General features: G+C 32.8%; 1 protein-coding gene across 1 annotated transcript in view; it reads left to right on the plus strand.

The window, feature by feature from the left end:
* Positions 1 to 16,798, plus strand: part of LOC129218142 (suppressor of lurcher protein 1-like) — a 206,258-nt gene extending 189,460 nt beyond the window's left edge. The window contains exons 6-9 of the mRNA XM_054852355.1: positions 4,155 to 4,323; positions 8,823 to 9,022; positions 10,345 to 10,395; positions 13,962 to 16,798. Of these exons, the coding sequence (XP_054708330.1) occupies positions 4,155 to 4,323; positions 8,823 to 9,022; positions 10,345 to 10,395; positions 13,962 to 14,029 (488 nt within the window). The 3' untranslated portion in view covers positions 14,030 to 16,798. The remainder of the gene's footprint in view (positions 1 to 4,154; positions 4,324 to 8,822; positions 9,023 to 10,344; positions 10,396 to 13,961) is intronic.
* The last annotated feature ends 5,750 nt before the right edge of the window (positions 16,799 to 22,548 follow it).

Genomic DNA, 22,548 nt, shown 5'->3' on the forward strand with positions numbered 1-22,548 from the left:
TCTTGTTAAAATAAAATGGTACTTATTAGGTTTTATCTTAAGCAACCAGTTTCTTACGTCATCATAAAAATGACAAGTAGTTTTACGAAATTCTGTAAGTTGTAATAAATAGTGTTCTGTGTAATTTTTCGATTGCATGCAACTAAAGTAATTTCCTTTTTTTAAATAGGAAAATATTGTATTCCGGAAAGTTAATACTCACAAGACCCCAAAAGGTTCATTCGGTTATTGCATCGTTCTGACAGTTACAGCGCTCAATTACTCTTGACATTTCATTAATTGATGCATTTAAATTAAAACAAATACTTTAACCTAATCTTAAGAACTATTAATCACGGCTTCATTGAAGCGCGAAAGCAATTTTAAGATCTTACTTGTTTTCTGGTTAAATTGTGTGCGCTCGGAAAATAACTTAATTATATAATGTCGATTAAGGAACGATAAGTTGCGACGAAATCGAACGTGTTTATGAAACTCTGTGAACGGTTGTGTTGGGACAAATTTCACAAAGGAGTGAACATTTAATTCATTACATTTATAGATGCATACACGCAAGCTGGAAAATTGAGTTTCCAATTTAATAATAAAACGAAGTGTTTTATTTTCTTATTTGTTTGATTGAGTTTTGCTGCGTCTGTGGTCACTGCTTTCGACTTTTAAAAAACAAAATCACTTATTCTTTCAATTATTTCTTATGCATAATTAACTGAGTAAATAAATCGCTTCTTATGCGTAGTTTTTGAACGATTGTGTTACGATAAATTTCACAAAGGAGTGAACATTTATTTCAATGCATTTACAGTGCATAAGTATAAGCAGAAAAAATAATAGTTTAAAAAACTAAAAAAACCCGTTTTAGTAGCAAAATGAACTAAAAAGTTTAAAATGATCTTTGGAGGACAAGTATATAAAGTAATTGACCAAACACTTAATTTTACTGTAATAAAAAGAAAGTGTGGGAGATTTCTTATCAGTTGTCTTAAATTTCTTCTACTTGTTATCCATGCAAAAATGTAAAGAGGCAGCCTCCAAGCTTTTTTTTTATTACAGTAAAATTAAGTGTTTGGTCAATTACTTTATATACTTGTCATCCAAAGATTATTTTTGACTTTTTAGCTCATTTTGCTACAAAAGCGTGTTTTTTTAGTTTTTTAAACTATTATTTTTTGAACGAATTATCATTAATGATTCACGAGGAAGAGGGGAATACGCAGACTACGCCATAGACATTTTTAGGAGAGAGGGTATTTTAAAGCGGTCTTTTTTGGATGATTCTAAATCATGGGGGGGGGGGACTCTTACACGGATGGACACCTCCAAAATTGTGGATATACGATTCTAGTTTTTGTACTCAAATAATCAAAAATTAATTGTTTGTATTTTTTATTTCTGAAAAATATAAAGTCCTTATTACTTTTTTTTTTTCAAATAAGATTTAGATACTAAATATTGCTAACACTTGTAACTTTTAAATGAAATCTTTGCGCGTGTGTTCGATTTTTATAATGGAATGTATCTTAGTATTCTATTGCATTATTTGCATCAGACATTTCGAATGCTTTCTGGTAAATTTATGTGCAAACATTGTTACACTTCACAGCTCTGATTTGTACGTTGTAAGTAATTCTAATAAGCCACTAGCTATTTGTCCAAAAATGGACCCACAAACATACAAGTTAAGCTAATAAAAGCGTGTTAATTAGAATAAACTAATAACTTATGGTTAATAAATTAATTTGATTATAGAATATTGCATTGTCATCGGGTCTGAGGTTGCATTCCAAATTTTAAAAGAATCCGATCACAAAAAGTGGGCGAAAATTGAGTTGCAAGATTATAAATTTAATTTCACTGTAGATGGTGTTAGAACACACGCCCAATGATTCCCGGAGGTGGACGTCAGCGAAGATCTGCGCCTTAGACCGTTCAGCCACGAACGCTGATAAAGTGGTGGAATGTACTAACAGTAACTAGCCACTAGCTCTTAGTCCAAAGGAGAGTTACAAACATACAAGTGAAGCTAATAAAAGCGAGTTAAAAATGAGTTTTTAATTTAATAATAATAACCAAGTGTTTTATTTTCTTGTTTGTTTGAAGGAGTTTTACTGCGTCTGTTGTCACTACACCTGACTTTTAAGAAACTAAAGCACTTATTATTTTCTTTATTTGTTTTACACAATTAACTTTGTAAATAAATCGCTTCTTATGCGTATTCTTTGAACGGTTATGAAAAATTACACAAAAGGGTTTCACCATGCATACATAAAAGCTGAAAAATAAGTCTTTAACTTAATAATAACAACTGAACATTCATTTCCTTTTTTGTTAGAATTAATTTTGCTCTGTCTGTTTTTACTATGACCAGTTTTTATGAAACAGAAACATTTATTCTCTCCTTTGTTTGTGTTACACACTTTACTAAGTACACGAATAGTTTCTTATACGTATGATCTCATCACTAAGGAGAAGACATGTGCTAGAGAAACAAACATACAAACAAATGGGTATTATATCATGCGTTGCTATTATAATGGTTATTAATTATCATATATCTTTTGTGTTACATTTATGCGAACGTACATCTCATTTTATTATATTTAAATTAATTTCTAAATCAATCAGCGTTGCATTTATAGTATTGACTAAAACTTCTAAAATCTCTCTTTCTCTCTATTTAATAGCGGTTTGAAAGCATCTTTTAGCAAAATTATATTTGCTATCATATTCTTTAATCCCTTTTAAAGCTACAAAAATATTATTGCAGAAAACAGAAGATTTCGTTGAGAATATTTTCTCGATTGGAACATATAGGCATATCTATAAATGTCATAAATTATATAGCATAAGTTAGTCGCACGTTTCTTTCCACCTTTATCTATTAGAAGCTTTGTTTATTCCCTGCCTTAGGGTATGCGATGAGTATCGTTTGTGGTAGTCGAATTTCCTTTCATTTTAATGGATCTAGATGGCCACTTTTTTTGTGAGAGTACTCTTCTTCGCTATTTTGTTGGTCAACATTCCCTCTATTTATATTGGATAAGTTGCACATTTTGTTTTTCCTTTTCGTTTCAAGGGGAAAAGAATGAATCGTTCATATTGTTTTCGTAGTTTTTTTCTTTTTTTTTTGTCTCATCTGCCTTAAACAGTATATTTTGTTTATCCTTATCATTAAGCCACTGCCTCTTCCTATTTTCTTTTCTTAAACCTCTGAGTTCACCTGAACTGTGTCTTTCGAAAGAAGGTCACACCTGAGCTCGTAGCCGAAGATAATTCGCTGCTCTTTTATGGCTTCGTTCGGAGTTTCGGAGTCTTTTAAAAGTACTTTGTTTGTCCGAAAAGAGCAGAATTTGAATTATTTGTTGCGGAGTTGGTTAGTATTCTTTGAAGAAGGTGGTGGTGTGCGTACACTTGATATGAGAACTTTGCATATGAATTCAGAAAGTTGTTTTTAGCAGCAAAAGCAAGCGACTATTTCAAATATTAAAGGTAAAGACCTTCAGTTGTTGTTGCTTTTTATCCCCTTAGTCTAGGATGCTAGATAAAGTTCAAGAGCTCGTGCCACATTAACAGGTCGAACAGTTTCCTACAGTAAAAAAAAAAAAAAATATGTACTTGACAACGCACGACTACCGCACGAATTGAATTATAATGTTATTAATGTGGGAGTTGCAAAGGATTTTTTAACAGAATTAAATAAAAGCGAAAATCTAACCTATCAAATGGCTTGTTTTACTCAACAAGACGGTGATATAATTTGACGGTGATCTTTTTCTTGCCTTCTAATGTTTTTTCCGTGATCTATTTTCCGTTTACATTTTTTTTTTCTTTTTGCGCTTGATATCGAAGAATGAATGGACTTTGGGAGCGGAGCAGTGATTATTATACTGTTCGTATGTAAACAAAACTTCAATTTATACATTCTATTTTTTTTACTTTGCTTTGTGTTAACTTGTTACTAATCTAACACATAATTTCATATTTTCTTATTGAAGCTGCACTACTTATTTAATAATTTTGTTTTCAAATAAGATACAGTGGTATAAAATTTAAGACACATCCTGATAAGATATTGAGCATATCTTAAAAGCATCTGAAAAATACTTTTACCATGTGTATAACTCTTTGTTTATTATAAAATATATACTCCACTTTAGATTGCCGTTTCATATTCCGGAGTGAAGACAGGGGAAATGGTACTTTTAGTTCCCCAAACTATCCAGGATTTTATCCAAGAGATACTGAATGCCACTACACCTTTCGAGGAAAAGATAAAGAACGAGTTCATATCACGTTTGCTTACTTCGATGTTGACGGTATTCCACCGTAAGTGTTTTTCATTTTGTTCTTTAGGAAGTCATATGAAATTCGGAAATGCGGAATGCTTTTTCTTCTTTAACTGAATATTTTTCCAAGAAGCAAATTCAAAGCTAAACTTTGTAACTGCCTTCGGAGAAAGAAACCTTAGAATTAAATTGATCTATTTACTGTACATTTTCACTGCACCGAAATTTATAAAACAAGTAAAACGAAATTACTTATCTTACGGCTTAATTTTCTACCCGTTAAAAATCTAAGTAACGAAAACTTTGGGACACACTACTGTGCAAAACAGAAGCTAATATTAGAAATATTAATAACAGCTATATCTGTAACACAGTTTGAATCCCGCGTTTGTATATTATACCTTGATTTTAAAATGCAGAAACCTATTACACTAATGTACCGGGGGGTCAGAAAATGATTATTCATATGAAAACTCAACAATGCACGGAAAATATATGTAGATAGGTTAAAATTGACACACATACTTGAAATGATATGGGTTTCATTGTAACTACAAAAAAAAAAAAAGCACAGGATTTTATGTAGAATGGGGCTCCATTACATACTGCCAGACGTGTGAAAAATCTCTTGCGCGCGTCGTTTGGCGATGGCTAATGATAGTGCAGGAGTAAAAGGGTCAAATTTTGGCTCCCGTGCGATTTTTGTGATACAATTGTGAGAGTTTTTCTGAAAGGTATTGGCACGAGGAAAGCGAATTCGGATGTTGGCACCCCCGACAATGGAGCAGGGGGGCATGGGGGCGGTTGTAAGTGCGCTGGGGGCAAGTGTTTTTCCGTTCAATTTTTGTGATACAATTATGGGAGTTAGTTTTTCTGAAAGGTATTGGCACGAGGAAAACAAATTTAAATGCTGCTACCCCCGAAAATGCTGCAGGGAGCAGACCGGGAGGAATTATAACTTCGCTGGGGGGGGGGGGGGGACAAGTGGTTTTCCATTCAATTTTTGTCATGCAATTATGGGAGTTAGTTTTTCAGAAAGGTATGGGTCCGTGGAAAACGAATTTGGATGTTGCCAACCCCGAAAATGGGGCAGGGGGCGGTTGTACTAACTGTGTTGGGAGCTAGTGGCTCTCCGATAAATTTTTATGACACAATTATGGGAGTTAGTTTTTCTGAAAGGTATTTGCACGAGGAAAACGAATTTGGATGTTGACACCCCCGAAAATGTTGCAGGGGCGATTATAAATGCGCTGGGGGGGGGGGGCAGTTGGTTTCCGTTCAATTTTTGTGATACAATTATGGGAGTTAGTTTTTCTGAAAGGTATTGATACGAGAAAACCGAATTTGGATGCTGCCAACACCGAAAAAGGTGCAGGGGGCAGGGGGGACCGGTTATAACTGCGTTGGGGGGCAAGTTGTTTTCCACTCAATTGTTGTGATACAACTATGGGAGTTAGTTTTTCTGAAAGGTATTGGCACGAGGAAAACAAATTTAGCTGCTGCTACCCCAGAAAATGCTGCAGGGGGCATAAGGGGGGAGGAATTATAACTTCCCTGGGGTGCAAGTGGTTTTCCATTCAATTTTTGTTGTACAATTATGGGAGTTAGTTTTTCAGAAAGGTATGGATCCGTGAAAAACGAATTTGGATGTTGCCAACCCTGAAAATGGTGCAGAGGGGCAGGGGGGTTGTAATAATTGCGTTGGGGGCTAGTGGCTTTCCGTTAAATGTCTGCCATAACAGTCTACCGCGATCGACGGAGATCAATGGATATGCTAAAAGATAACATCCAACGCCTTAACCTTTTTCTAATTTTTTTCGTCGTTACAATAAAACCCCCTGTTATTTCAAGCATATGTCATTTTTTCCTATCTAAATACATTAACTAATAATACGCAAACAAAAACATGGCATAATTAGCAAAACTAATAATACACAATTCCGTGTTTTATTAGTTTTTCAAATGCGTAGTGGAGGGTGGGCGCCAATGAGACATGGGCCACAATGAGACATTTTAAATTCATAAATAAATACAATTCTGACAGCTATCACGACCTAGGAGGAGTAAATATAACCAAAATGTTTCCCAGAATTCCTAGCTTCTGTGCTATTCTATGCTTTTGTTTTGTAGAAAAAAAATTAATTACTGTTTGGACACTGAAAGTTATTTGGATAATTTCTTGCATCTATCATAATCTTGAAAAACTTCAACAATTAAGCTAAGTGTTGTAGTTTATGTTGTTACTGACACTTTAATCTTCTATTATTCAGTTATATTATTAACTCATGGTTTATTTTAATGCTATGAAGCAAAAATCTTTATTTTTGTTGTTTGGGCCACAATGAGACTAATTTTTTGGGCCACAAGGAGAAGTGTCATTGTGGCTCAAGAAGCAATAAGTAAGTGTAAAATACTTATCTACTTCTTGTTTTAGTTAACAAAAAAGAAATTTAACAATAAAAAATATGCTTGATTGAAAAATATTTACATTTTAACTAAATATTAATTTTAAGTGACCTTTTCATTTTATTACACAGCTTTGTACAAAACAAAGCTAGAAACCGGTTAGGTGTTAATAAGGTTGTCAAACATGGCATTTATTTCAAAGCACTTTATAATTGGCATTTATCATTTTTTTCTTTTCCTGTTTTTTAAATCCTAGTGATCTTTTTTTTGCTTACTGTTATTAAAATTGTTTCGTATGTATGAAAAAAAAACAGTTTTAAAGATTTAAAATATGCTTTAAGCAAAAATAATATGTTTCTTTGCAACCCTGGGCCTGAGTCGGAGGATCGGCTTTTATTACTCTGGTTATAGTTCAAAACTGTGTTATGGAAAAAGTACAAGAAATTTAAGAGAATTAGCATATATTAGCAATATTTTAGGTAAAAATAGTGACTATTCAGCTGTCCCATTGTGGCCCAACTTAATGTCTCATATTGGCCCATAACTGGGCCGTAATGAGACACTTTTCATCGAATTTATAAAGCCTCATGACTTTTTTTTTTAAACATTTAATTGGCTAAATTTAGTGCAATATACTAAAATTTGATACCTTTAAGATAATCAAATATGTTTCTGTACTTTAGAACTCACCAATATACGAAAATTGAAAAATATGTGTTTTTTGTCTCATTGTGGCCCACCCTCCCCTACTCATTTTTCGATATCCCGGTACATATACCTACTAAAAACTGCTGCATCACTGATACTTAAGCTAATTATAATGTGATAAGTGCGTATTACTAATGGCACCTTTACATTGTTTGGAGCTTTATGTGATCCATTTTTAAGACTCTTTTGTATGTTTTGTATTTTAAGTATAAACAAGAAAATACAGATATAAGAGAAATTCAGATTTGAAAAGAGGTAACCATGAAAACGGTATTAGCAAACACAAGCATAATATTCATTGTAATTTAAAATGAAACTATGATTATATAAAGAAGCATTATATAAGTAAAGTAATTTTTGAAAGTAACACACTCGAAAATTGCAAAACATTTGGAAATCTTAACGCAGCACTATTTAAATAATCGATTTATACTACAAAAAAGAAACTTCTTGTGTGCAAAAGAGTGTCAAAAATTAGATACGTCTAGTACTATTTCTGAAGATTGTTCCCATTAAAATCTGGAAAAAGGGATTAAAATTGCTTTCTCTTCCTATAATTATCTTACGAGACAGCATTTTCAGCGACAAGGATTTAGAAAATCGTATGATAAATTTGGGTGTCTCTTCACTCGGTCATAAACTTGCATGAAATAGGATAGAAAAACAATACATTTCGTGCTTACTTTCGAGTTTCATCAAAAAAAAAAATTAAAAATTATTATAGCACTATTACAAGTATAATGTGTTGAAATTAATTTCCTATTATGTCAGTCATTGTATTACGAAGGGTTTTAAACACCAGTGTGCGAAATTGATAAAATTTAAGAGCGAAGCATATTTGAGTATTCCTAAGGTTCTAAAGTTGTTTTTGTGAATTAAAATAAACACAAGCAAGTAGCTAATAAGTTAGACTATCTGCGTATGATATGAAAATATGATGACTAAATATATTTTTACACCAATGTAACAGTTAGAGACAACGTAATCAATGCACAAATATTGTATGAAATTGTAGAAACCAGTTTCAGGGTTTCAAGGAACTCCCTTTTTATTACATAAAATTGTAAACTTTAGGATGTAAACTCATTCAATAAAAAGTCTATCTGATTTTTCATCGCATATCTTTACATCCTCAAACTCAGTTTTTTGCTTTAAAAAAATAATTCCCTGAAACCTCGAATTTGCAAGTTCTTGCAATATTTTGTGCATTAATTACGTGGTTTCTTATGGTTATGTGTGCATAAGTTTCGTTGGAAATAATATTCTCACTCTCATTTATTTCATGGAAGGTAAGCCCTCTAAAATTTTACCAGGCTAATTTTCTGATTTCTTCGATATATTTAAAAAATGAAGTAAAAAGGCTTTATTTTATATCCAACATCGAATTTTGAATGCGATTTTTTTTTCTTTGTGTTTTTTTCCAAGGTGTCTGACAGAAACTGCTAGCGATTACGTTGAGTTTTCAAACTATAAGACAGTGGATCGCAAGTTGGCTCGACACTGCGGAAACCAGAAGCCCAAACTTATTGAGTCGGACGCAGATTTCTTCCGAGTTATCTTCAAGTCGAACGACAAGTTTGATGCGACTGGTTTCGAAGCGTTTTATCAGTTTCGAAAACAAGTCGGTAAGTATTTTTTAAAGAAAAGCATGTGAAATATGTGTTCCTTTTTATCAGGAACGAATGGCTGAAAAGAAAGATTTAATAGGATTCCAATTATTATTAGCATGATATGATAAATGAGATATGCTTAAAACTTCCATCTCTAAGCAAACCGCTTTATCCCCTCATTTTTGAGTAAATCGGGTCAAACTTGGTAGGTGCGGCACGATTCATGAAGACACAGTAAATTTTAGTTTTAGTATGAAAACATTGAATTACAGAAGTATAAAATGCTACCAAAACATATCACAGAAATTTGCATTCAATATTTGCTATAAATTCCTATACTGTACACTTTTTTTTTTTTGAAGATTTCACAGTTGGTAATCGAGAAACAATTAATTGCAGCAGTAATTTCATTTTCATTTTATTTAAATCAGCATTTGTTAAAACTAAGAATGCGTTTGAAAAACGTTATTATTATTATTATTATTATTATTATTATTATTATTATTATTATTATTATTATTATTATTATTTTGGTAATTTGAAAGGATTAAGAGTGTTGATAAATAACTTGAAACATACCCTGTCATATCCCATTGCCCATAAAGGTGATTTTGCCGGATTTTAATTCTCTCCTCTTAAAAGTAGCACATCACAGATTTCGCTTCGAGGCGCTAAGATAGTGCAATATCATCTATGCTTTGTGTAGAATGCACGAGGAAAGGGCAGAATCATTCTCGATAAGTTTTTTGTTTACATATTTATTTTTAATTTTTATTCCGAATATTATGTTTAGTAACTGAGGTGTCTTGAAACAGCCTACGAAATTCTACAGCATAATAGTGTTGAAAGTCATAATACTCTTGTGAGAAATGAAGAAAATTTAAAATATGAAAAAAATAAATTTAAAAAAAAAAATAGTTTAGTGCTTAGAATGCCTTTCAATACTGTTCTTACCCTTTTTATGAAAAACTCATGAATGAAACCTCGATTGATTTTTTAATTAATTTTTATTATTATTATTTTTAATTTTTACTACATTGCTCTCCTTTACCAAGAAAGATTTAAAATTTTCTACTGCACTGTATGTTTTTCAAATAGAGAATGATTTTTATAAACATACTAGCATTGATTTTCGTGCTTCGTAAGAGAATGTGATAAAAAACTAAACAAAGTTGTATAAATTGGAGGGAATCAGTATTCGTAATGAAAGTAATGTCTTGAACTTGGTTTTGAAAAACGTTTGAAAACATTGTTTTAAAAATTTGAATCCACGATTAAGGTAAATTTGGTTCAACTCAACAATATTATTAAGTATATATTCCATTTCTTATTTTTAGATCCATTTACAGTAAAAAGAGTTTCAACTATACCCAAAGATAGCAAATCAGGTATGTATTTTTAAAGAAGACATACTAAACGGGGAAAGCTTAACAGAGTTTAAGAATTTAAAAAATATATAGAGTTTAAAATTCTATGCATTAAAAATAAAATTATTCTTTCAACATCTCTTCATAAAAGAGTATTTTGTAAAAAAAACTGATGATTCAACAACTTTCTGTAAGAGATTAATGTCAATTTAGATATTTCAAGATAAATGAGAAACTTTTTCTAATGTAGACAGAAAGGGTGGTCGATGTAGTGAAAATCTTAGGTAATTAGGGATGCGCTCGGGGTTTTTTCGCACTGCCAGGATGTGGCCCTTTTTCTGGACTGAAGCCGGGTTATCGAGTGCCGAATATTTAGAACTCTACTTGATTTTTAAATTTTCAATGTTTCAGTTAAACGTTTCGAAACTTCTAAGAGGGGTAAAGACCCGATGACGGTTTGAAATAACATAACATTGCAGGGTCGGAAATGACGGAAAAGTCTGAATTGAGCTCTATACGAGTTCCAAGGCACAAATGATTTTACTACGGGTGAGCGCATGGGAGAAGTTTGATTCCGTAGTCTGTCCGTTGAATTTTGACAAAATACGTCTTCACAGATAACATTCATTGCAATTTTCCATTTTCCTTTCTATATATGATGATGGACTGTTTTCTCCCGTATAAAACTAAAATTGATTAAATTAATTTAAATAATGAATTAATATTTTTAAAAATTATTTTGACATCAATTGCCATTCACTACAAGTTTAAAAAGATATTTGAAGTGGAGTGGATGAATAAAATGTATTCTGCAACGATTAAAATTTGAACAAGATACATGAATAATATACGGAGAGTGTGAACTGATAGGAATTGAGAAAGCATGCATATGCAGATATTTCGTAGTTTTTGACTAACTGAATAACGAACTGTTTAAAAGCTTTCAGTACTAAAAGAGATAACTTATGTTGTTTCGAACTCTCGCATAATGCTTTCGAATGAACGAAGTTGCTGTTTCCGAGCCTGCAATGCTGGGTGATTACACAAAGCAACAATCGTGTCTCCTACCTATTTAGAAGTTGTGAAACACCCAGGATAAAAGGGTGGAAGAAAACACACACGAAGTTCAAAGGGCCGGAACTGTCAGGTGCGGAGAACAAGTACACCCATATCAATAAGTCTAAAATGTTAACTACATACAGTGAAACCTGTGTAAGTTGACCACTTGCGGTGCACTACTTTAGTGGTCAACTTAAACAGGTAGTCATATTATAGAGGTTGAATTATATGGTTTAGATCTAATCGTGTGGCTAGCAGTCAACTTAGACAGGTGGTCAACTTTACAGGTTTTACTGCATTAGCAATATATTATGATTCCAACGGCGGTGACATTTTGCTCACGTTTTTTGAAAAAATAAAGCACAATATACCAAAACAGCTCTGTTCTAGAAGCTTAGGCAATTGTACTGTCGAGAAAGAACTCAATATAAGACTGATTAGACCATATATATTGTCTCTAACGATCGGATGAAAATTAAAACTTTTCAGAAAAAGTGCATTTTTTTACAACCGTAATTCCTTTTGGATGACAATTTAGATGTCGTATTATTGATACAAAACTATTGTGTCTTCCTTAACATTAATGCCACCCTAACATTATTTTCACTAGCACCGTTTCTCAATCTTTTTCGAGTAGACAACCCCTTAAAAGATGGTAGTTTATATCAATAATTGGGTGGAGTGGAACGAAAACCACAAAGTTCAAGGAATCAGAGTAGCTGATTTGTGGACAAGTTGTGCAACCATGTCATTTTGAAAAGTCTAACATTTTATCGCTACCAGATCATATCATTTTGCCTAGTCCAACATTTTATCGCTACCAGATCATATCATTTTGCCTAAGACTGCTAGTTGGAAATTCAAGATTTTGGAAAAAAGACTTTTTGCTAACTTTTTTTGAAAAATGTATAACGCAATGGACCAAAACAACTAGATACTAAAACGTTAGGCAAAAGAACCGCTCAGAAATATTTGCGATAATAGTCAGATAAGACTATATATTTGGCCTTGCGCGATTGGACACAAAATACAATAAACTCAAGATTATCCACGGGGAGGATTATCCGCGAGTCAATCAACAATCAGGAACGTATATTTTCGCAGCAAAAAGCAAATACCAATGGTTTTTTTTATTTCTTCGAAAAATTGTAAATTTAAACTCGGTTTTTGTCTTATTTGCTTATTTATTTATTTATTGTGCTTTCTTCAACGTACACAAACTTGTTTTCTATCGTTCTTTGTTCTGTTGTGCAAAAATACGAAGCATTTTTACTTTACTGCATATATTTTCACTGTTTGCAGAAAGTACTATACATAATACCGCTAAATGATTGAGGAAGGACAAATTTTACTTATTTTTCCCTAATTTTAGCCTTTTTGCGGTTTATCCAAGATTTTTGTTATCCTCGGTACTTGTGCCACCCAATTACGCGGATAAACGGGAGTCTACGTATTACATCAAGGGCATCGCAGGGTTATTTACGAGGACAAATGAAAAAGTTTTTGCCCCTATTTTTTTAGCCCAAATACGGCTATGAATACAAAGCAAACATATACATTTCTAGCAGTGACAGTTCCTTGAACCGTACCAGCCGTATCTGCTTTTTCTCGGAAGAGCGGAGCTGCTATCAGTCACTTAAGATGACGGTTGTTCATCTGACGTCCACAGCTTATGTGCAGCGAAGTGTTATTCGTTTTGTATGGAGCAAGGGACAAAAGCCTATAGCAATTCACAGGGAAATGCACCTACAGACCTTGCCCTACTGATTTTCGCGTTTTCGCTCCAATGAAGAAGTTTCTGGCATTACAGAGAATCACATGTTACGAAGAAGCCAAGAACGCGGTCCGACGATGGTTCCACAGGCAGCTGGAAGAATTTACCACAGGGGAATCTGTAATTTAGTGCTGCGGTGGGACAAATATCTGAACCGTTGTGGTGACTATGTGGAGAAGTAATGTAATGCACGTAGTAGACTACGTATATTTGTAAATACCTGTATGTATCTGTTTTTGACGAATAAAAAATAGGCGCAAAGGCTTTTTGGTTTGCCCTCGTATATACACTTTCGGTTGTTAAGGCGTCGCTACGCGAAAAAGGCTGAGAAATGGTGCTAAAGAAAATAATTTCAGAGCGGCTTAATGATTCTTAAGAGACGCACGGAAATTGTGTATCAATATTACGACATATAAGCTGGCTTCTAAAGCAGAATAAGAGCAATGAACAAAAACGCACTCCTTCTCAAAACTGTTATATTTTGTTCTAATTATTTCAGAAAATAATTAAAAGTGTGAATTTGTGATTAACAGTTGACAAAAAAATCCAAAATTTTGACTACGCGTATTTTAAATAGCGAAGTTTTTTAGAGCTTCACTTTTACCTGGAGACGCGATCCATTAAGTAGTGTTTGAAATACTCAAATGAACCATAACGCTATCATTCAAAAAAAAAAAAAAAAATGCTCAGAGAGACTATTGTATTTTCCTTGTATTTTCCTTACTAAGTATTGATATTTGTATTTTTTTCCTAGGTGCACACATTAGCAGAGAAAGTTTAGTGTCCATTTTCGTTCTTTCTGCAATACTATTGCTTTCTTAAGAGCTATGGATCCGTTTTTTAGAAAACGAAGATAAACATTTTACTACATTCTTGAAGAGAATACGAAAGTAAAGCATTATTGATGGCTCAATTTTGGAAAACATGAACTAAAACAGTTAAATGGGAGAGTACTTTTCCGTCTCTTCGAAGAGGATAGCTTTCTGAGATACTTTGGACGTTTTCAACGGGAGACAATTTTGAGACTATTGCTTTTTCGGCCAGAAATCAGTTTTTATAACTCCTTTTGAAGATATTCGAGGACCAAACTCTTTAGTGGCGATTGCGAAGTTTAACCACTTTTACCATCTCTTACTTAATGTCATCTTCTATTTTCCTCTTGTAGTTGCTTATATGTTTAATCCATAGCATGATTATGTACTCGTCACTCCAAATATCATTTCTTATGGAAAGGAGCTTTCAGTACGGGAAGAAAATTGAAAGATTTAGATGTGAAGAAGTTAAAAGTTTATAGAATGGACAAGTTTACTGATCATCAGCTTTTCAGAAATCATATTGAGACATCGAGAAAATTGAATAATTTTAGCATGTACTGAAACTTTATTGCTAAAATTATTTTTAATAATCTGTTTTTAAATGTGAGACGTTATCGTGTTGACATCTTGTTAAGTATTATATTCAACGTTGTATTTGTTGAAAATTTATCACCTGTAACTCCTTTTTATGATTTTTTTCACCTAAAAATTTTAACAAAAATGTACAGATTATTTTATTACTTAATTTAAAAAGTCAAATGCGAGATTTCGGCATGAATAACCTTCAGAAATATTTACACATAAGTGTTATGACCCAAACTCATTTTAGCTTCTGGACAGCTAGCATACTTTGCAAACAAATTACGTCTAAAACCAAACGAGCCTACTTTTTCGCATACCATCATCGATTTTAATGACAAGTTATTAAAAAAAATTTAAACTTTGGAATGAAAATGAGGAGTTTTATGCCAAATAAAAATGATTGCGGTTCTTTCGTTCTGGCACAAAATGAGGTACTTTGAACATTCCATTTGACAAAAAAAAAAAAAAAAAAAGGAAATTATACTAAATTAAATAAAAATATAAGAATTACCTGAACAATTATTTCATTTGCACTTTGAATTTACTTAGCTTTGATTCAGTCAATCGATCTTTAACTGTCAGTCAATATTAAGTCTACGAGAAGTAGTATATCGATCTTTATTGAATTTGTAATAACAAAATATTTTTTTTTTTAAATGTGCACAATTTTCTCAATTGTTTGGTGCCAAAACAAATGAAACATTTTAGGATTGTTTAAAAAAATCTATAATGTGTCCAAACAAGGAAAAAAAACTTTTCTTTTTTGCACATATTCTTCATCAAGAGCTTTTCCGAAAAAGCTTATTTAATGCATATCGGCCTCTTGGTCAGGGATTTATATTTGCCTTAAATTACGAGGAGACGTTAGCGTTAAAACTTCTGGGAGTGGCCAAAATGAAATGGAGAAATGTTCAAGTAAAAAAAATCAAGTGTGGGAATGAAATGTTATCAGTGAGATGTTTCGAATGAAAAGAAAAGTTGGTCGGAATAATAAGACTGTTACTTCAAGATTTATGGCAAGGATGGGCATGCGACAGATCGATTGACCATTTCTCCCATCTCAAAATAATTTTTTTTTAACTTTTTATTGCTCATCATTTATTTATTTATTTTTATATTCATTTTTTTTTTAATTTTGTTTTTAGCGATATTTTTTACAATGAGTCAACCCTTTTTTTTTACTTTTGCGGAAACGTAGGCTAAAAAAGAAAAACAGTTTCAGGAACACATTTCTACAATTTTACATTCAGACGAATTTTAAATTAAAACACAACTGAAAAAGCCGTAAAATATCCTTCAAGAACTACAGTGAAATTTCGTTACAACAAATTTCAAGGAGCCTAAAATTATATTCGTTGTAGCTGGAATTTTGTTGCAATGGAATTTAAGGAATGTACTGGAAATTAAATCGGGACTGAAAATTTATTTCGTTGAAACGGATATTTCATTGTACTGGTATTTGTTGTAAGGGTATTTCAGAGTTTTACATTTTTGCTGAAGTTTTACAAAAAACAAATCTTTACATTTTCGTGATTGTTTTCTTTAAACATAATTTTTAAGTATTCATTCAAACTTCTATGTTTAGTTTGACATTTTTCCAATGTTATATCTGTGATCACAAAAAAGCAAGTATTTTACTTCAAATTACAAAGTCATATGCAAATAAAATAGAATAAAAAATAATCATGTACATAAAAAAAGCTTGTTATAAATGCTTTTGGACAAGTAAAATGATATTTGCATTTATCTTAGAAGCACTAGTCACAGAATTTCATTAGAATATTTAAATCGTGTTTGTTGATTCTTGTTTTCATTGACTGTACAGAAAGTTTAATTTTTCCAGAAAAAAATCTTCTGAGCGTTGAAAACATAAAAAGTTTAATGAATACAATTCAAATTGAAGAATGATTTGAACTTATTATTCCATTAGAAAAAAAATTAAGAAAAGTCTTCTACTGATCAGTGGAGGTTTGCTTTTGTGTTGATTAACTGAATTTTAATAAATTATGTACTAATCTCTCAGCCTTTAAAATAAGTAACTAATTACTGAAAAGTGTATTGCAGTAGCTGAAAACACATATTTAACTGTTTCTTTGAATGAATTGTAAACATTTTCAATGATTAGTGTGTTTAAAACATTAAATCGTAACTTTATGTATTCCTGCAAAAGTTTTAACACTCGTTTTGTATTACAAACTCCTAATAAAAATCTGTTTTAATAAAAAGTGTTGCGTCTTGTTTTGAAATTAAGTCTTGAAAGTTTCACATATATATATATATACAGACAGCTGCAAAACTAATGGTCCATACTCAAAGGGGTGATAGGCATTGCCAAAACAAACAACTTTAACAATACAATGTGGGGTCGGAAGGCCGGGGCAGAGCCAGATTAGCCATAGAGCAGAAGTAGCAAATGCTACGGGCCCCGCGCTTCTGGGGGCCTCGGACCGTAATAAAAAAAAAAACTTCAGAAAAAAAACTACTTTCCGTACTTTAACCCGTTTAAATTTCTCTCTACCTTTCTCCTTTTATTTATATTTAGCTTTTCTACATGCTCAGGTAAATTAAAAAACTTATTTTTTCGATAGATTGCTTTCCAGAAATTTATCCCAATTGAAGTCTTTAAAACGCAATTTTACGTTGATCTTTCTTAGTGGAAGGAGGAAAAGCTCCGTTGGGTCAAAAAAGTTTCAAAACTGACCTAAAAATTACAATTTTACGCAAAGTTTGGAGAACGGAGAATTGGGTTTTCTCCGGATTTTTTTTTCTTTCTCTAAAATGAAGTCAATTTTAAGGCATCTTAGGAAATTTAAGGGAGAGTTAGGGTCCTAAAACTTTCAGCTATTCAGGCCTTAAAAAAGAATAGAAAAAGAAAAGAAAGAAAGTTTTAGTTGTTTCATAACAATAGAGGAAAGGGGAAGGGGTTCTTTCCTGAAATTGTGCTCAAAACTGAAGTCAATTTCATCTTTTGGAGGAAAGGGTTTGAAAGATCGACCCATGGTATAGCTGAAAACAAAATTTTAAGCTATGTGGGAAGATTAGAGAAGGGGGATGAGGGTCTGAACTCCCCTTGAAACAATTCTTACTTCAAGTTTCAAACCGTGGTTTTAGATTATAACTGGAGACGTTATCGGGGGGGGAGGGGGGATACGGGTTTGCTTCGCAAAATGTTAGAAACTGAAATCTTCAGGACGCAGGCTATCTTTAGTTCTAACTTTAAGTAAAAAGTGATGCTTTGGAGCCTTTTCCCCCGAATGTTGAGAAGCTAGGGAAGTAGGTGGGTATTCTCCTTTCGAATTTTTTTGGAATTTAAAAAAAAATAAGGGCTTTCTCCGGAATTCAGGCTCTAAAAACTCAAATTTAAGCAATTTTTATTGATAGCAGGAGAAGGAGGATGCTGAAATTCTTAAGGCACAAATCCTAAAACTACATTTTAAGGCTTTCTTTGGTGATGTTAGACAAGAGAGGGAAAAGGGTTACCATCCAGAAATTGTTTAAAAGTGCTTTCTTCTTAAAGCTTTCGAAACTGGAGTCCTGAAAAGGTAATTATTAGTCATCCTAAACTCTTTTTGGTTACTTAACTTAATGTCAACTTATCACCCTCAAAATTTTCCGCCCGTGACACGACCCGTAGATCCGGCACTGTAAACAATAATGAGCAAAATTAAGAGATCATGATAGAAGAAAAGAAAAAGATTCTGAGACTTCACACTTATGCAGAGCGAAATAAATGAATTTTTAAGAGAATATTATTTTTTGATGAACTAAAATAATTATGTGTAGAAGAAAGACTTTAAATATCGTTTTTAATTTTTTCCTCTGAGTGGGAGGGAACTAAAAAGGTGCCAACCATGCCCCGAACCTAACCCCTTTCTTTTGCATCACCAAAGGTAGTCGAAAAATTTTTTTATTCAAACTTGAAATTCAGAAAAATTCAGGAAGAAAATTGTTTAACATAATCGAAAATCCACTAAAACTGCTTTCTGGAACTTCAGTTTCGAAAAATTTCCATTTGCGTAATCTCGAGTCCGATCCCGTCCTATAACGTCTTCTAATAAAGTGGCCTACAAATGCGTATTTTTGACTATAATTTCGAATAATTTCCCAATGGAAGTATACCTCTCCCCCTCCAACATTGGTAATAATGGTTTAAAATGTACTTTTAAGACTTCGAAAATTTTCGGGTTGCCTCGGAGAGTGCCTGAACCCCATCCCATACCGAAATGTAACCCGCGATGGCCTATCTATCACGTTTTCACAACTTCACTTTCGAAAAATTTCTAGGGGATGGCTTTCGCGAACTCCGCTCCAAAATCACCAAAGAACGTAAAAAAACACCATTTCAGAGATATAATTTCAAGAATTTTTGCTTAAAATTGTGTTTTTAAATTAATAACAGAAAATGAATTCAAAAATTTTCCAATGGAACCTCCTTGAACACCACTCTTTCCTCTCTCTACAACATCATTAAGGATAATCTACAGTTTTATTTAAGATTTCAATTTTAAAAAACTGCCTAAAGAGTCGCTGTGAACCCAAATTTTTTCCTTTGATCTTACCTAAGATAGGATGCAGTCGCGTTCTTTGACTACAGTTCCTCCAAATAATGGCATCCGAATCTTCACTTCCTAATATGATCAGGGGTCGTTAGAATTGAGTTTTTAGAATTCAAATATCGAACATTTTCCGGGGGTAAGCCCCCGGACCCCCCTTCCTTTATATCGACCATAAATTGAGCTTTTGGAATTAAAAGTTAAAAACATGTAGTAACGGGAAGAAGAGAATCATAACCATCGTAAAGCTCTTAAACTATATCCACAATTATGAATTCACGCATGTTATAAGTACACCTCCCGTCGTCCCGTCTCCGTGCTATAGGACGGAGTTTGTTAGTTTTGTGACACTATAATAAAAAGTAATCTGTGCAAAATTTGAACTCGATCGGTCAATAATAACACGTGCCCCTAGAACGTTGAACTTTAACACTTTTGATAACTTTCCCACAAATCTTCGAGTTTTTACTTCAGACCCCGTACATCTTTCTCCTATGTTTGCAAAATATTTTTACAGCGAGGTAGCACTAAAATTAATCTTTTTAATTATTTCATATCGTCTACAGATTTTACATTAAATAAGAATGAAATATTGCTTTAGAAACTTTACCTTAATCGTACGCTTTTCTCAATGTATCTCAATCGTGTGCATTTTTTCCCGATAGTCTTGGAGTGTCTGTAAAAAACTAAATTACTTTTGTGACTCATATTTGGTAAATTGATTGTGAAATTCTTCGATTAATTGTGCTCCTCTTTCAGTTGTATTATTCACAAATTTCAGCATTTTAACGATATCTCTTCCCTTTAAATAGCTTCCTTCATTTTGCCATGAATCAGGATCAAATAGGAAAACATCTTTTGATGTTTGTAACTTATCAAACAGTTTTATTGACTTGTAATTGATTCTATAAAGAGGAAGATCTTTACTAAGAATGTATTCCAAATTATCTACTGTTATTTGAAATTTTTTATACAGTCATCAGACACGTCTTCCTATTCAGCAAGCATTTTTTGAAGTAGTCTTTTCCTATCTTCAAAGTTAATTCCTTCATCCAATACGGACAAATCTGCTAGTTCATCCCCTAAGTACCATAAGTGATTTATGAATTTTTCAATCACTGCTTCTGCTGCATGTTTGTCATCATTTTGTACGCTGCAGGTTTTTGATACACTAGACTTTATATTAATTTAAAAAGCCTAGAATGGGTTGCTGCGAAAAACTATATCTTCATACAACATTTAACTGTAAAACAGCACTTATGGGCATTCTCTTCATGTAAGGTCAATTTAAATTGTTTCCTAAATATATAAATATGTAAACAATAAATTCCTTTTGCCACCAATCTGGGTCAGGGATAAGCTCCTGGTTGCCGAAAACATATCCCTGTAGGAGGGAGGACTTCACCAAGAAATATTATTACACGTTATGAGAATTCTCTGTAATATTTCTTAATTCCGCTTTCTATAAACAATACTATGTCATCAAATTCTTCTTTTAGAATTTAAGTAGTATGTGTAATTTTTGAATTTTGAAGCGGTTAAATAATGGAATATCGAGTCTAGAACTAAGAAAGGCAAGAACTTCTTTAAAGACACTCTGCAGTACGATTTCAAGTGCATGATGATAGCAATACCAATGCGATATATCACCGTTCAGCTTTTGCTCTAAAAAATTACCTGCACAATTTATACGGTTGGTATTGTAAGCCGCTGTGTAAAACACTACAGCTTGAACAGTTAGCAATAAAGAGCAATCATCTAAGATATCACACATATACAACTGAAGAAATATTTTAGAAATTCTGAGTAGCTGTTCAACATTGGAACCTGAAGCTATCATGGTAAGCCTATCGGCGTTTTTTTTTTTTTTTTTTTTTTTTCAGCTACATCTGGATGTAGCTTTGCATCCCAGGGAATAACTAAAAAATCTAAATTTAAATTCATGAAATCTGATTTTACCTCTCGAAGATTTTCTCTTGCTCTCTTAAGGGATGTACGATTGATCATAAGGTTATTTTGATTTAAATTCACTGCATCTACATAATCTGTTAATAAATGAGCAGCATCTTTGTCCCTAATATGGCATTTGTCTAACATTGATGAAATGCGAGCATATCTCAATAGTTGTCAAGCTTTTTTGCGTTGTGGTAGATCAGAGATAGAAAAAAGGTTCAACAGGTAAGGATAGATACCCATTTCAGTTTCTAAATCTTGTGAATTGCAAGAGGAATTTGATGATAATAAAGGACTATGTACTGAAATAGAAGACAGTTTAAAGTATAGAATTTTACATTATTCCGATCTGGAATTTTTTTTAATTTATATTTTAGTTATGGAAAATAGAGTTTATTTTTATGGTAGGGTAATCGAGGATTTTTCAAAATTTAGAATATAAGAATGCATAAACATTTAAGTATATAACTAAAGAACGGGGAATTAAAATATAATTGTCATTACTTATATTTATAGCATGGAAACCTAGTGACCCTATTTGCCACACCTATTACATACACAGAAAATTTTCTAAATCAACACCCCCAAAGGCTGGAGGAGGCAATTTGTTGTTGTCAAAAATCATTCTTTAATGGCCTATGCCATTCATTAATGGCCTTTAGAATCCTTTGTGTCCATGTTGATGGAAAGAAATGTTCTGCTGCCGCTTGGATTGAAACGAGCGCGAATAGCGGTATGCCTGTCCCAAGGCCATTGGTGTAGATGTACCCTATGTAATATGTAAATTTTTACAGAATGAAAGCGAGAAAATAGTTGGTCTGGAAGTAGCAACATCTATTGAGGTTCGAAATTACTTTCAAAATGAAACCTAGGAATATTTTTACATAAAAATGAGAAAATCCGCAATTTTTTCTTTAAAACTCAAAAAAAGGGGGTCCTAGGGGCACGTGTTAATATTCATGGATTGACTTAAAATTTTGCATGGATCATTTATTTGTATAATGGAACAAATTGAGGGGGCGTCGTGTAAAATATTTACAACTTTAAAAATAAGGACCACCCTAATATATATATATATATATATATATATATATATATATATATATATATTAGGGTGTCCCAAAAAAATGAAAGTCGATTTTTTTAAACGCATACCCTCTTATTTTTTTCCTTTTATATCAAAACCATTGTAAAAAAAGTTTCATGCAATTTGAAGCACGGTAACCCGTGCCGACTTGCGCCTAAAGGCCTAAACGTGTAAATAGCACGTGTAGCGCTGAACAAGCAAGCGAACGCTGGCGACGCGATACTTTGTGAAACTCAAAACAGCTGTAAACAGTGCACAGAAAACAAATGAAAACAGAAAAACATATGTTGGGTTGGGGGGGGGGGGGGGCTTAGCCGTGGCAATTTGCAAACCGTCAAACATGTCAGTACG

Source organism: Uloborus diversus, chromosome 3, assembly GCF_026930045.1.
Source record: "Uloborus diversus isolate 005 chromosome 3, Udiv.v.3.1, whole genome shotgun sequence".
NCBI classification, from domain to species: domain Eukaryota; kingdom Metazoa; phylum Arthropoda; class Arachnida; order Araneae; family Uloboridae; genus Uloborus; species Uloborus diversus.